General features: G+C 46.8%; 1 protein-coding gene across 6 annotated transcripts in view; it reads left to right on the top strand.

Annotated features, from left to right (window-relative positions):
* Positions 1-16,505, top strand: part of TRAK1 (trafficking kinesin protein 1) — a 111,704-nt gene that overhangs the window by 43,049 nt on the left and 52,150 nt on the right. The window contains exon 1 of one of the 6 annotated variants that reach the window (XM_046680218.1): positions 10,877-11,176. The exons of 4 other annotated variants lie outside the window; for them this stretch is intronic. In XM_046680218.1, coding sequence (XP_046536174.1) covers positions 11,065-11,176 — 112 coding nt within the window. In that variant the 5' untranslated portion in view covers positions 10,877-11,064. Of the gene's footprint in view, positions 1-10,876; positions 11,177-16,505 lie in introns of those variants that run through there. One more of the 6 variants, XM_046680238.1, reaches the window with a different exon arrangement.

Raw genomic sequence — 16,505 nt, 5'->3', positions numbered from 1 at the left:
AGCACCATAAGGTAAATGAGCCAAGAGGTTTCAGGCCTCATCTGACTTTCTATGATGCTTTGCAAAGTTTGCATTTCCTGTTCCTTTGTTACATCTTTTTTTTTCCTGAGGAAGATTAGTCCTGAGCTAACATCTGTGCCAGTCTTCTTCCACTTTATATGTGGGTTTCTGCCACAGCATGGCTGATGAGTGGCGTAGGTCCACACCCAGGATCCAAACCCACAGCCGTGCGAACCTGGGCTGCCAAAGCAGAGTGTGCCGACCTTAACCACTGCGCCACAGGGCTTGCCCTTATTACGTCCTCATTTTGCAAATTCATGTTGGACCCTCCTCCTCAAGACGTATTGGATTGAACCTGTTGAACATGCTGATTTTTGAGGAGTCTGTTGACTGTTTGGTTTATTTATGAGGCCTATAGTCATCTTTTTAGAAACACCTTAAGGAACTTTAAACAAACAAACCTGGGGACACTTTGGGACACCAGCCTCTGCTCATCTGCCGTGAGGAATAACGTCTGAGTGGGCTGCTGGGTGGCTTGCCATGGGGCTGTTGAGAGGTGCCATCATTGACAGAAAGAGACATGAAAAAGGACCAAAGGGAGAGAGGAGATGTGTTTAGGTAACGGGGGCAGTTATAGCAGGAATTAAAATCATTGGCTGCTGACTTTAAATAGACAGCTGTCCTAGAAACTTTTAAATGTGTATCCAAGTCAGGGTCAGGGAGAGGGAGGGGCAGGGATTAAAGGAAGTGAGGGAGGCAGTGGGGTCTGATCCCTACTTTGACCAGGAAGAATCTGGAGTTGGGTTGGAGATACCTTGGAGGTAGAGGGGAGGGCAGAGGGGTGCAGGTCCTCCAGGGTATAGATGACAGCCAGGGAACAACGTGGCCAGAGACTGTACCATTTTCTTGCCCTGTACATTTTCTGAACTTTCCTGCAAGCCTTTTTACAATTTGAGCCAAGATTCATTGCTAGCTGCCTTTAAGTTCCCTTTACCCTTCTGAGACTTGAGGAGGTTCTGCTATTTGATGGTGCTAAGGGGGCAAGAATCCTGCATTCCACAAGGGGACAGGATCTGTTCTCACGGTGTAAAGGCTGGGCAAAATGGCCTCACGTGGCCACCTGGCAAGTGGGAAGGTCTGCTTGTAGCATCCTGTACTCATGTGCAAGCACAGCCTGGTCAAGAGTCACAGGGCCCTAAAGTGAGGAGGGGGCACCCTGGAGCTGGGAGAGGCTTTTGGAACACAGGCAGGGGATAGGAAGCCAGCTTTGGAGACCTCACAACACAGCATTAAAGGCTCATCTGCTTCCAGTGACTTAGGAAAGTTGAGATGGATTTATATATAGTGTAGATTCTGCCCAACATTCTATATATAGTTTTCCTCTTAATTTTCTACTCTCACTCACACAGACAGACAGACACACACTATATAAATAATTCTCCCCCACCCCAATGTATCTATCCCACGAAGAGCCCTGCCATTCGAAGGCTGTGGTCTGGGGACCTGCAGCTTTGCCATCATGTGGGAGCGTGTTAGAAATGCAGAATCTTGGGCCCAACTGCAGAGCTGTGCATCACAATCTGCCTTTTAGCCAGAGCTCCAGGTGATTCACACGCACAGTAGAGCCTGGGAGGCCTTGCTGTAGCGGGTGCCTTCTCCTCCAAGTTCATTCACCGAGGCATCATATGCCGTTGGAGGAATAGAGGGAAATCGTCCCTGTGTGGTCACTGTTACTTTTTACAATTACTCATTTGCAAATTATACAGTCTTGAGTAGTAAATTAAGAGGAAAACTGAAAATTGAGTGTGAAATGAAGGCCACACTGCTGTTGTTGACACGCCAGATAGTTATGGTTCTCGTCCAGCAGGCTGGTGAGGTCCTGTAGGTAGGTTTGCTTTAGGGCAGTGGTTTTCAAGGGAGATTTTTGCCTCTAGGGGACATTTGGCTGCATCTGGGCACATTTTAGGTTGTCACATCTGTCAGGAGAGAGGGTGGTGCCTCTGGCCTCTAAATGGTTAGAGACCAGGAACATCCTGCAATTCCCAGGACAGTCCCCGACAACAAAGAATTATCTGACCCTGAATGTCAATAGGGCTGTGGTTGAGAAATCCTGCTTTAGAGGATGAAGTTTAATCTAAAGTAAGTCTAAAATCTAATTATCCAGTACCTTTTTTTTATGAAATATTTCAGACATGTGAAACACTTAGAATAAATGTTAACTATTTTTTTTAGGAAATAAAACATTACAGATGCATTTATAAGGACAGTTTCAAAGCCCCATTCCCTCACTCTGTCCCTGGAGTTCACCACCTTCCTGAAAGTGGACTCTTTCCTCCTAGCGTATTTTTGTACTTTGATTACACGCGTGACTACCCAGGAAACAGTATATCATATTGCACAGGCCCCTTTGTAATGGCCTTCACCTCTATTTGTATGTTGCAGGCTATTTTCCCAGAAGTTTGAGCAAAGACATGAGCAGTACTATATCTAAATGAAAACGTTGCCATTTTCTAAGTAATTTACATTTCCTTTATGTGGGGGTCAAAAATTTTAAGAAAAGATGCTTGACATTTTAAATCAGGTTGAGGGAAAAAACCCAAAAGTAATGGTTGCAGATTTTAAAAGGTGGCATTTTTCAAACGTAGTGGCCCAGAATTTAGCAAATAAACTGGCCCTTAGATTTGTTGGTGGTGATGATGGTGGGTGGTAAGGCCCCCGGCCTCCCGCCTGCCGGTGTTCTCCCTTCTCCCTTCGTGGCATCTCTCAGTCCCTGCTCCCAGCATCTGTAGAAGACAGTTCCTCCATTTCTGCATCATTTTTCAGAGCCGGCCAGTTTCTATGGCAACGGTTAGATTGAAAGATGAGTGGCGAGCGGGAGGCGAGGCTTGAGAGAGACCTCCGGGTGGTGGTGTGTGTCCCTGACGTCACCCTCCTCGAGTCTGGATAGGACAATTCCAGCTACTCCCATTCAGGGCTGCTGGCCGGTGCTGCTTTATTAGCAGGGCTGCCAGGGTCTCTGATAGCTCTGCAAATTGCCTTCCTTTCTGCTCCTCCTATCCGCCTCTCCACCCCCAGCATTTTTCTTTTCACTCCCCCTTTTCTGTTTTGGCTCCAGACTGTCATTAAGAATGCACAGCTTAATTCTGGCGTGTTTCAGGATGCTCTTCTGCCCAGTGTTCTGGAAGAGCAGGGAGGCATGGCAGCGTTTTACTTGACGTTGATGGCGCTGTGAAGTCCATTCTTTCCTCTGCAAGAATACTGACTATGCAGAAATTTATCGAAGCGGATTATTATGAACTAGACTGGTATTATGAAGAATGCTCAGACGGTAATTATGGCCCCTGCAAAATAGAGCAGGGATATGTAGGGGCATTGTCTCCTTCGGGAGTGGGGTGGCGTCCTCAAACCATTCCAGGGAGACGGGCAGAAGGAGGGGCACGGGAGCCAGCATCGCAGCAGACGTGCATGGCTCTGATGGTTTCAAACGTGTGGTGGGGAGATGGCAGGTGGGAGGGCTCGTTACCCGGGAGACTCCTTTGCAGTTGGCTTGTCCCATCTTTGCTCAGAAGGGGAGGTGGTGTTGGTGTGCTGGCTTGTGAGCAGACTTCCGTTGGATTGAATTCTCTCTGGGGTGAGGCGTGAGTGTGGTATTGATTCGGGTGTGTATGTGTGTGCAAGCGGAGATGTGTTCACTGTCCTCTGTGCTCTCCAAGGGGCTAGGGAATAGTGTATTCATGAAGTGGCTCTCTGGACTGTCAGCAGCAGGCCTGGAAGGATCCGCCCTTTCCTGAGCCCAGACCTGGGGGCTGCGGGGAGGCTGGAGAATATGCTGTAGCAGCTTCCCACCTAGCAGGCAATTCAAATGAATTTTGCTTATGGGGACTGACAGAGATGGGAGTCGGGGGATATTGGGAAGGGCAAGGAAGACTGTCCCCTTCTGTCACAGTCTCAGTTTGTGCAGGGAGGGTGTGGCACATTCCAGAGGAGACTGGGTGGAGTTTGTGTGGCTGGACAGGCCTCAGGAGGTTTCAGGCCCACGAAAATAGCGCTGAGGTGTGTTCTCAGGCCACAGGGGAGGGCCTCAGGCTCCTATGGCTCTGGGCATCAAAATTGTATATGTCTTCTTGAAAAGCAGACAGTTTAATTTCTTCTTTAAAATGAACTTCAAATCACATGCCTTTACATACACACACACACAGACACACACACACAAAGGACACAATTAATATATACCCTTTGAGGGTCTGTTCCCCAGTGATGATATGTTCCCAGCCCCACATGAGCTATTAGTAGGTAAGGTAACTGCTTTTTAATTGAATCGAGAGTTTCAGATTGCTCTAACCATGCTACATTTGATTAACCTGAATGATGTAACAGTCTGGGAGCTGGCCTCATTAGTAAGCTGAAGAACTGCATAATTATCTTTTATCTGCTGATTTCTGCCTTGACCATGGGCTACAGGAGAGGAGGGGCCAAGAGGCTTTCTTGGAGGGGTTGAGTGGGTATTTAAATTTGCTGAGACACTTTCCAGTTGAGCTCTCCTGTCCGCAGGCATTAGATGAAGACAGTGTCATGTTGAGTCCGTGTGCATCTTTGAATATCTTAAGTGATGTTGATGGTGGGCAGCTCCCAGGATCTTGAGGGGAAAAGATGACTGAATTTGTTTTTTCTTTTGGAAGCAAGTTCGCGTCCTGTTACCCAACTCCAAGAGGCAGTTCTAGATTGCTTCTTTTCAGGAACCATCACTGACATCTTGTAGTTTCCTTGGTGATTTGTGACTCACTGAACCCTCCATAACTTTTTAAAGTATGGACCTCAATGGACCGTCAGATTAGAGAGCATTGGTTACAGCAGAGTGCCTGCCCAGCGGCCTGTGGATGAGTTGGGTGTGGCCATGACTCCCACGGATCCATCCTAGAAGTGGAAGAAGAAGGTTTCTTACTGTCTTGACCCGGTTGCTACACCATCCAGCTCTCTTTACACCCTTGACTGTGGAAATGAAGCCAGTCACTCTCTGGTGGTCAGTCTGAAGGGTGAGAGGAAGCCTGTCTTATCTGAGTATCTATCAGAAGGATTCTCTTACCCAGCAGGTTCTCAGTTGAGTCTGTTGGCCTGGAGGCACCCTGATCTCTCTTCTTCTAACAGAAAAGGAAAATGGGAGAGGCAGCTGGTCTGTTGAAGGGTAAATAAATGTGATTGCAGTTACTGTCTGTATGTGTGTTGAGCAAAGTACTTGCCTCTATCTCCCATCCCAATTTGGATGAAGGGGAGAAGGCCACTGGGACAGGATACTGGGACAACTGGCATTTTCACAATCCCTTTTTAAAGATAGTTAGCAAAACAGGGAATCAAAGGAACTGAAGCTCAGAAATAATCTAGTTTAGGAAACCTACAAAGGAGAGGATTGCAAGAATATGTTAATTTTGTAGTTACTTGTTTACGCATTCACATTTCTGACTAGTTGGGTTCTGGCAGGTTAGTCTGGAAATGCTGTTTCCCTCTGTTTATGTGGATCTTTAAAATTGCAAATTGGTCTTTGACTAGCCCTTTCCTCTCCCAGTCCTCACCTTCCAGGTGAGCAGGCCAGGAGGAGTAGACACACAGCTCTGCTTTGTCTCTCTTATCATTTGGTATTTGAATCTTTAATGAGGGAAACTCCTAGGGAGCTTTCCATACTAATAACAAAAGATGAGTCAAATGTTTTGAAAAAGATGCAAAATCATCATTTATGTCAGAGTTACTGACTCACTCTTAAATTGCAGAGTTAGCACTGAAAAAAGTAATATATACGAGTGGGAATATAGATTGCAGGACAGTTAGGACCCATCTTTTAAAGTTGGAATTAAGGAATGGCTGCTGTCCTTTTATCCTTGAGATTTAGGAGAGCTTTGTTCAGTGTCGAATGACTGTAACCTTCCCCCTTATCAGTTCTAGTTGTGGAGTCTTACACTCCATCGTCCTCACCCCCCAGATACACAACAATAAGACCCCAAGGGTATATATAACAAGGGGCATGGGACAGGGGCTTAGAATAATAAGAAATTGGAGGGATTGATTACCCAATACTTTACAGTAAGTTTTCGAGGTTGGCAATAGCTGGCTATCAACACAGTATAGAGTGGTCTTCACAGAATTTGCACAAATATACTCTGTTTACAGTTTTAATTCTGGTGTCAAATAGGGTCATGGTTACCTACATTAATTGTGTCTCATCTCTAGTGGCAGAGCCTCTAAAACCTGGCAGATCATGAAAATCACCCACTTATTAACAAAGCAGATTCTCAGACTCACTCCGGACCAGGAGAGGCCCTGATGAATCTGAATCTTTAGCGCATGCTGTAGGTGAGTCGTTATGTTGGGCGTGTTGGGGAAATTCTGTGCCAATGTCAGTGGAGACGTGCCCGAGGCACGGGGGTCTGGAAAATAATTCTTTCGATCTGTCAGAGAATCTCATGTTTCTTGGCTACTTTGGTCACTTAAAAATAGAATGTGTTTATAAAGCGTGTGAGGCCTTTTTAATGTTCATAAAGGCTTGGGTTCAAGAGTATGTCTTTAAGTTAAAGAAACAGAGCTCTGACCTAGAGCCTGGCCTGTTTTTTGGCTGTGTGGTGTGTGTACATCCTGGGACCCCTGGGAGCCTCTGTCAACCCAGATCCCCATCTGGAAAAAGGGGATAACCACACTGACCAGAGCCATTGTGAAGAGTGTAAAGAGTGTAAATTAAGTCAGAGCTCTTTCTAAATGGTGAAGTGCCAAGCCAGTGCTTTATTTTATTTTCTCAGAAATAATGTCACCCCACAAAGATGGCGTTCTCTTGCCCGTTGCACATAAAAAGCCAATTATTATGGCATCAGCTTTTGAGAAAGGAAAAAAGCTTTATTGTGAGGTCAACCTGCAAGGAGACAGGAGGCAGAAGCTCTCAAACCTGTCTCAGTGATCCAGGCCTTGGGGCAAAATTTATGGGATGAAGGGCAGAGTGCTCTGAAGTATGGAAATAGATGATTGGAGGCGAGGAGAAGTGAGGTAATTGGCAATCTGCGCAAGCGGAGTCAAGCTTCACGGCTCATCACAGGACGCATGTTAACAAAATGGTGGTGCTAACATGATCTGAGGGTGGAGTTTTTGGCCCCTTGACGTCAAAAGGGTCACTTATCAGGCATTTGCACAGGCCCAGTTGATGGGTTGGTCGTCTCAACCAGCCGGAAGTGGACAAGGGATCAACAATTAGTTCCGGAAGAATAGCTCTTAATTACTTTGTTGGTAAATGGGGCCAGTTGAACTGGTCCTATTGGGCCTATGGTTACCGTAGTACTAGTTATTAAGTTCTTTTTACAAATCCATTTGAAAGGTGACTGGTATTTTGAACAAGATATGGTGTTCTGACCACCTGTTTCTTGCTGCAGTTTCTTTTGTAATCACCCACCCTCACCTCCCCTTTTACAGCATTATAGGTTTGAATGTCAGAGCAGGAGGTGGGCTAGTTCATCTTGATTTTATAAAGGAGGAAACTCAGGTAGATTGTCACAGAGGTTGTTCTTACGACTTCTTTCTCCATTGTGGAAATCTGTGACTGATACACAGGGCAGCAACGTGTCCTCTGTCCTCAGTTGATTGCAGTGACCTCTGAAATGCCGCCCCAAGGTGGGGATGGCTGGTGTGTGAGGGAAGTCTTGTTAGGGGTATTCTAAGCATTAACTGAAAATCTGTTGCTAGGCTTTTGAGAGGATTTTCTAATTTCCTGCACTTTATGTCCAACAAGGTAAACAGGCCCCCGTCTCTCATCTGTGTTTATTGTGGGATGTCTCTTTGGAGAGAGAGACACAGCACTCTTCTGAATGGCTGTTAAGGTGATTTTTAAAAAAATAGGAAGAATTAAAGGTAAATGTGTCATGTAACTGTTTTAGGCAAGTGTGAGTTTTCATCCCCAGCTTTGGGATAGTAGAGAGAATGTCCTCCCTCAGACGTAGAAGCCGAGGACTGGAGAGCTGACGAGAAGGCCACAGCAAGCCCAGAGCCCAGGTTTTTGGAGCTTCGTGTTTCTCTTATTTCCTTTAATGGCTTAAGCAAGGTCCTTGGGGAAATTACCCTGAATAATGGGTGTCCTGCTCTGTGCGAACAGAGAAATGATATACGAAGGAGGCACTCACAGTGTTGAAAGAGGAGCGCGGGGCAGCTGACGTGGGGTAAACAAGAGAGGAGGAGAGTCGTGGCTGAAGGGTGTGGGGGGGGGGTCAAGTGGGAACCGAGGCTGCAGGGGAGGCGCAGGCTGTGGGGTCCAAGAAGTGTAAAGCTCACATCTGGAAAAGAAGGGGCATCCTTTAGAGCACTGCTGGCCAGGGATGTTCTGTCCTGTGCTGTCGTATGTGGTAGCCACTAGTCATATGTGATTATGGAGCACTTGAAATGTGGCCAGCATGACTGAATTTTGGATTTTATTTAATTTTAAGCAATTTAAGTTTAAGCGTAAATAGCTGCAGTGGCTTGTGGCCACTCTGGACAATGCAGGATGGATCTTCGGGAAGATGGCTTCTATGGCGATATGTTGAGTAGATCTGGAGAGGGACACTCACAGACAGATGTCCCTCTGCCCTGCAGGAGGTGAGTGACACCTTCCTCTTACGGCCTTCCCATCCAGTGTTCCCAGAGATGGGTCAGGAACTCAGTCCCTGCTCTGGACCCCAGTGTCTGGTCCTCGCCTCTAGGACTGCACACACACCGCAGCACACACGACTCTGGGATGAGCAGCTTCTCGAGGCCAGGGCCAGGCCCCACTCAGCTCCACCCTCAGCTCCACACTGCGTGTCGATGTCTGGCGGTCCAGGACTCGAGTCAGGTCTCTCTGTCGTCACAGGAATTCCCGGGCCTTCTTGCTGGTCTTTAGGGTTGTCTTTTCCTTTGGTTTTTGGAAAAAACTGCTCTATCAGAGAAGATGCTCTTTGGCCCATCTCTACCTTTAACCTTGAAGTGAATGCAGTTGCGCATGAGATTTGAGAATTCCCTCACATCCCCACGGACAGGGGGAGGGGAGGAATGTGGAGATCTTTGGGGGGTGGGTAGGGAATATCCTGAAGAATGACCAAATTCAGAGAAATGCAGTGATATGAAGAGGCTGGGGTAGTGGTCTTGTGTTCCAAATGCCATGTCCTAGGTGTTTATTTTATGTATATATTTTAAAATTTTTATTATATAATGTAGAGAGACTTGGACATCATTTGTTAAGGGTTGCTTAGATTTGAGTTAAAAGATTAGTATAACCAACTTGGTTATGAGTAAAATCACTTAAAATATATGAAATCAGCTTTTGTTTTCGTTTATATACACTATGGCCCAGCACAGCATCCTGCACGCCTCATAGTCAATCTGACACTTGCTGAATGAATAATGTACCAGGTGGAGATTCTCCCTCCCTCTCTTCCCAGGGCCTCAGACTCACCGTCATTTGAATTGAATTACCAAGCCCAGTGCGATAATATTTATTGAGATTAAAGAAAGATTTTTTTTCTGCCTATGTGTCTTTATAAACATTGTATCTAAAGCTTATGAAGATTTTCAAAATGTGATTTTGAACTCCCTGCACTGAATTTCTACTAAACCTCCTTTTTACAAAGAACACATCTTTAACGTTGTAAAACTTAACAGTCATTTTCAGGTTCCAAAAATCTAACCAGACAATGCATGTGTCTCTAGGTTTTAACTTTTTAATGAAATCTTTATCATATTCTGTTTTTGTATTTAGAGGCAGTCGTATATGGTCTTATATTTGTCTTTATGGAGTTAGCGATTCAATTGAGCAGACGTTTGCAGCTGCCTGAGCAGGATCCTCAGCCCTAAGGATTCAGGGATGGATGAGACCCAGGCCCTGCACTTGTGCAGACAGTCCTTCAGGATGATCTTGCCTCTGCTAAAAGCCTCGCTCGTGGTTACCTGAGGGAGGTAAATTGGCAGAGAGGTGAAAGAGATCCCCTGGTGTAGCTTGTAGGAGCAGGGAGAGCTGCTGCAGTGTAGCTGGGAGGTGGCTGAAGCGCAGAAATTGCAGAATGTGCTGCGATTCTCTGAGACGCCAGCGCTCCGGGCCACCTTTCAGTGGGTTTGATGGAAGAACTTTCCACTTTCACCATTACAGACAAAATCGGATAGTACAGAGGAGTTGGTGTCGAGATGTGCAGTTAAACTGTGGGTTCTTTTTCCAGGTAGCGTTACAGCCAATTAGGCTATAGATTCCCCCCCCCCCCCCCATCCTAGTGATTAGAAGAGATCTTTATAAATTTGGCTGTGAATACACAGACTTAGGGTAAGAGTGAGATTTATAAAATGAAGTTTAAAAAGGAGTAGATGCAATATATTATTACCAAAGAAAGACTAGGAAGAATTAAGCCTCATGCAAGTAATGACTATTGCAATTTTTTCTCCTTTTGCTAGAAATCAGAATGGTCACTTCTTTCCCCATTCAGCGCTGTCAGGCTGTTGTCAGAGGCAGGTCTGTCTCAGCTTCTGAAGCATGCCCTCAGGAACTCTCTCATCTAAGGGTGTTGGGCAATCATTTACCAGGGCAGCTTCTCCACTAGGGCCCCACCTTCAGGCAGGTATACCTGCTTAAGACTTGGCTGGTGTTGCCCCATGCTGTTGCTATGAAACTTCCAGGAAGCTACCATTCCTCATTGCTTCTGGGGGGAGGAAAAGTGGAGAGAAGAATCTGGAGGCAGAGAGCTTGCCTGAGGTCCTGCACCTGCCTGTCCGCCTTCCCTCTGAATCAACAGCACCTGGCAGCGTCACCCCAGGGTGGGGCAGGGCATTCCTATTCCTACAGATGCTTCTCCCCACCCCGCCCCTCCTCCCAGCTTGTGGGAGCCACCCCCTTCCGGGTCTGTCCTGGGTGATGGCTGGGCCAGTGGCCCTGTGCGCACCCTTCACTCCAGCGGAGCCGGGGCATGTCCAGGGCCCTAGCCAGGGCCCAGCGTGTGGCCCGGGGGCCCGGGTCCCAATGGCTCCTCCGGGCAGGCAGCCAGGAGCTCCCCCAAGGACAGCCCCTTAGGGCCATGTTTTGGCTTTGGGGTGACTTCAGCAATGTCCCTCAGAGATGTGGAAGGGGAAGAAGAATGTTTTGAGTACGACAGCCAGAATGAAGAGAGGAAGCCAGTTCGTCACGAGCATGAAGTCCTGGACCTCTTGGAAGAGGGTAAATGCTGCACTTTGCTCAAATCTGATCGTTTCCTTGTTAGTGTCTAAATGGACTGGCTGTTTTAGTGATCTCACAGCATTCTTTGATTTTCTTATTCAGATATAACGTCAAGTACACAGATCTTATGTGGTGAATGTCTTAATGACACTCCCGTAAAGCCCCCAGGAGAAGCAGCATTTCCAGCATCCTAGGAGTCCCCTTGCGCCCCTCTCTCATTTACACTTCCCTCCAGGGAGAACATCGTTCTGACTGCTTTCACCTTAAATCTGTTTTGCCCACTTTTGATCTGTGTAAGTGGAGTTAAACAGCGTACATTATTTTGCCTGGCTTCTGTTGCTTAACTAAGGTCATTGAAATCCATGCCTGTTGTTGAAAATATCGGTGGTTGTCTGCTGTTTGTTTGTGGCATTCCAGACTCTGTTTTAAGAATTTCAGTTTTTGTCTTGTGACTTGGTAAGTTAATGGACTGGAGATGGAGTCGTTATTAAATAAAGCATGTTTTTGTGCTGGCATTGTTTATTTTAAAAAAACTTAGTAATCACTGGTTTGAAATAGGGATTTTTTTTTTTAAGATTTATTTTTCCTTTTTCCCCCCAAAGCCCCCCGATACATAGTTGTATATATATATTTTTTTAGTTGTGGGTCCTTCTAGTGGTATGCAGGATACTGCCTCAGCGTGGCTTGATGAGTGGTGCCATGTCGGTGCCCAGGATCCAAACCTGCGAAACCCTGGGCTGCCAAAGCGGAGTGCGTGAGCTTAACCACTCGGCCACGGGGCCAGCCCCGGGGATTTTTTTTTTTAACTTAGAACTATTTCAGATAGAAAAGTACAAGAGCTGACAGTGAAATTGCCTCGGAATCCACCACCGGGTCTATCAGAGCGATGCTGCTTTTGGAGAAGAGGGAGGGTGTTGAATAAAGATATGCCCAGATGCTGGGTGTGAGTTGCCTAGTTGGGCTTGTAGAGGAGGAGGGAATTTTCCTCTACCGCCTAGGTTCTTCTGGCTGGTCTAAGAATTAAAGTGACATGAGGCAGATTAATGGGAGAAAATCAAGTTTAATTAATTTCGTATGTACAGAAACTGCACATATGTGAGAGGGTCAGAGACAGAAAGGTAAAGGGAGGAATTTATGCCATCTTGAGCCAAGTAATAGGACATGGGCCTGGGACTTCAGAGGGGAGAAGGGTAATTCACGGGACAATTAAGAGGAGATGTTCACTAATTAGAGGTTTGACCTGTCAAACAGATATCTCATAAAAACTTATTTCTGGTAGTAACTCTTATTATGGGCAAGGCCCCCAATTTAAATTCTTTAAGGGAAAGGTAAAAGTTCCTTGAGCCTGCAGGTCCTGGTTGCCTTTAGCTCAAAATATTTCACATGCAAAGCAGCACGTGTTGAGGAGCTGTGTTCTGAATCCCTCCAGGCTTCTAGGACTTTCACCCACAGCCTAGAGAAAGAGATTTTTGGGCTGAAACAGGTTGTTTAAACAGTGACTGCATGGATGTTTTTTAGGTCTGGAGTAAAAACAATCAGAATGCCTTTTTAAAATTCTCTGCGATGGTCTATTTTCATGTCTCAGCATAACTTTTATTTTTAAAATTATTTAGAGGTGCCCATAGGCTGAAAGTGTTTTTCTTTTGAGGTTACCGTCCTGAAAATATTAACACTTCACTTACTGGATAGTTAAAAGTATTTAATTGGAAAAAGGGGGGAAACAGTGGGAACGGCCAGAAGAGAGCAAGGGGGCTCAGTGCTGAGGCCTGGTGCGCCGCCTGGCCCTTTTGCAAAGGAGATGGTGGAGGTGGAAGGAGAAAGGAGTGGCAGGCCGACGGGGGCTGCGAATTTGTTGGGTTCCTGGAAGTGCTCAAGAGAAAGGCATCCATCTTCTCTTGCAGAGCAAGCGCCAGCCCAGATTTCGCTGGATCAGCTTGTGTCCCCCATCACCTGGGAGCCTATTAGAAATGCAGACTCTCAGGCCCCACCCCAGACCCACTGAGTCAGAACCTACATTTGAACAAGATCTTTAGGGGCTTCCTGGGCATGTTAGAGTATGAGGTGAACTGCTGCCTTGCAGTGTAGTAAGATGATTTTAAAAACCAGTCATTGAACTATATGATTCTACATTAAAGGCTTTACAAGGTTCTGTAGCAGTGTCATTTATCCTAATCAAGAGAAGAAAAAAAAATTTGTATTGCATGTGTTTCATATATATGTTTCACGTATCTGTATATCTATATGTTTTTAACTTTTTAAAAAAACTGAGAGCCAGATGATGGTGATGGTGATGATGATGATGATAATGATAGCTTTGTTTATTGTGTACTTACTATATGCCAGGCACCATTCTGAGTACTTTATGTGGATTTGTGCATTTAATCCTTCAAACAATCATATAGGTTTAAGGACCATTATAATTTTCATTTCATAGCTTTGTAAGAGAAAACAAGTTAAACAACTGGTCTAAAGTCACGGCTACGAAGTGTTTTTTTTTTTTTTTTTTTTTTTTGAGGAAGATTAGCCCTGAGCTAACTACTGCCAATCCTCCTCTTTTTGCTGAGGAAGACTGGCCCTGAGCTAACATCCATGCCCATCTTCCTCTACTTTATACGTGGGACACCTACCACAGCATGGCATGCCAAGCGGTGCCATGTCTGCACCCAGGATCCGAACCGGTGAACCCCAGGCCGCCGAGAAGCAGAACATGCCAACTTAACTACTGTGCCACTGGACCAGCCCCTAGGAAGTGGTTTTAGGCCAACATAGACCAGCTCAAGGGCTGTCTCCTCTTAAACCACTATGCTGGCAGTTCTTAAAGTGGCGTCCCATCCAGCAGCACCAGCATCACCCTGGAACATATTTGAAAGGCACGTTTTTGGGCCCCGCTCCAGACCTGCTGGATCAGATTCTCTGGGGTGGGGCCCAGCAGTCTGGGTTTTCACGTGCCCTCTGGCTCATTCCATTGCACGTTTCTCCTACCCTGGTCCACATCTAGATACCAGGGTCTCTACCTTGTGATCCCATTCGGTGGGGGAGACCCTGCTCTGTATTTACCCAAGACAGACTGTTACGTTTTCTTCCTTCTCTCTTCTTTGTTCCATCCAATTTCCCTCCTTTCTCCAATAAAGTATTTTTAGGTGTCCTATAGGTGAAGTGTTAATGATATTTTCAGGACAGTAACCTCAAAAGCAAGATCCTTTATTGCCAACATGCTTAGTTTTCTTTGTAAAATAAAGTTCACAAGGTTTACACCTGCCTGAAGGAAGCCTTGTGGCATCCATCAGAAAGACAGAGGTTTGGTTTCGGTGGCTAGTTTTGCTGGAAACCTGTCCTATGTCCCAGAGCAAGCTGTTTGCTGGGCAGGACCTCGTTTTTCTCTGACACTGTCACACCACCCTTGTCTTGCATTAGTGGGAAGAAAGCCCCATGTGTGGAAGAGAAGTGCTCTGTGAATAGTGAAAAGATATGTGCAAGGTGTGGACATAACCGTGTTCCCTGGATTTATTTATCCAGGTGGTTTAGGTGGTTTTCTACACTGTTAACTGGTCTAAGAGAGGTGCTTTTGGTTGAAAACTGAAGGACAAAATTAGCATTGGGGTTGCTCTGACACATGCCAGAGACATTTGTTGTTCTCTCCCGGTCACCTTGTTGGGGTGACAGGCACTTTCTTATGTCACCCATTTAATCTTCAAAACAGCCTTTGAAATAAATGCTCTTCCCAGTTGCAGTCAAAGCCGCTGAGGCTCAGATAGGTTGTCCCTGTCCAGAGTCCTGCAGCTGTAAGCATGGAGCAGGGCCCCTCATCCTGCCTCGGGGTCTGCCTTTGGCCACTCCCAGGCTCTAAGCTAATAGACTCCTAGGCCCTTCCCTCGAATTATCTCATTTAATCCTCATAACCCAGGGGTAGGTGCTCCCAGGGAGACCGGGCACCCAGGAGAAGGAGCTTGCTGGGATCACGTAGCGTAATGTCCTGAGGGAGAGAAAGTATGTTTCCGTGCTCTGTGTCTTCTGGTCACTGAAGATGTGCACAGTGTGGAAATGGAGTTGATTTTGAGCAGTTCGTGCTGCCTGGCGTCCTTGGAGGAGTTCTTGCTTGCTTTCCCCAGGCCCCTCTGCTCAGGGTGAGACCAAGTGGGGGGAAATTGCAGAGCTGCTGCGCGTGAAGTCGTAAGTCATGTCCCTTCTGCACCCGAGCAGCAGTGCTGGCACCAGGAAATGCTGATGAAGAGTGAAGTTTTGTTGTCTGTTTCTTGTGGTTCGTTGTGTGGCAGGTTCCCACCGCTTTCTCAAGGAAATGCTAAAGAAGGCTGAGTTTGTATTTTTTCTCACCTGGACACTTCTGAGGCTGCTACCTAACTGCAAGATACTCACTCAGTTCCTGGCAGGTGTTATGCAGGATTGCTCTCAGGTGGCACGATTTGAAAAGAGCATGTGGAATGGTCTGGGGTTGACCGGGGGCTCTCCTAGCAGGTTTAGGTTTTCTGAGCCCACAGGCTGCAGGAGAGCGTGCCTCCTGTCCTGGGAGGTGGCTGCCGACAGCCAGTATGTAAGTGACAGCATTAATCTTTTGCACAAAGGGCAGTTTTCAGGTGTTGGAGCACTAACTGGAAATTATCTGGAAAAGCAGAAATGAAAAAATACTCCAGTTGGCATTGGGAATCTGGAGCCTGCTGGAGTGCCCCAGGCCAGCCTCGCATGTCTCTGTCCACAGCTGTGCTCTGCTGGGCCAACCACGTTCTCCAGTTGGTTTCAAGGCAAGCATGAGAAGCAGCACAAATAGAGCACGTTCCTCCAGTTTGAGAGGGAAATCCGGGCTGCAGGTAGAGGGCTGGGATGCGTGGAGAATGGCTGGATCCAGATACGCTAAGTCCTGGAGGTGGTTGTGATGCCTCAGGCTGCTGTGGATTGGGAACCTCCGACCCAGGGAAGTAGCCATGGGACCGAGCCCTGATGTCTGTGTTGACACAATATGGCCAGCAGCACACAAGGGTGATGCGTAGGACTGTCTCCCGTAGTGGCATGGATGAGGAAAGAGCTGACCCAGCTTATCAGTACTGACCTCAGAGTTGTTCAGCACTGTTACAAGGGTCTCCTTGCTCTCGGTTTTCATTACCTTGGTCTCTAGCCTGGGGTTTGCAGGCCTCCAGTGATGTCAGTTGCTCAGGGTGATTCTCTTTCTGGGGTGCAGGTACCAGTGTCACCCCAGGGCTGGCCATGGGCAAAGCTCACCCATGGTCTGTGTATTTTGGGGTCCCCTTGCTGCTCTGCCCACTTCTGGCACCTGTCCCCTGACCCCCTGCCATCCCCAGCCTTCATGTGTCTGGAC

The sequence above is a fragment of the Equus quagga genome, chromosome 1, assembly GCF_021613505.1.
Source record: "Equus quagga isolate Etosha38 chromosome 1, UCLA_HA_Equagga_1.0, whole genome shotgun sequence".
Classification (NCBI taxonomy): domain Eukaryota; kingdom Metazoa; phylum Chordata; class Mammalia; order Perissodactyla; family Equidae; genus Equus; species Equus quagga.
This window is presented reverse-complemented; position numbering and strand designations above follow the sequence as displayed.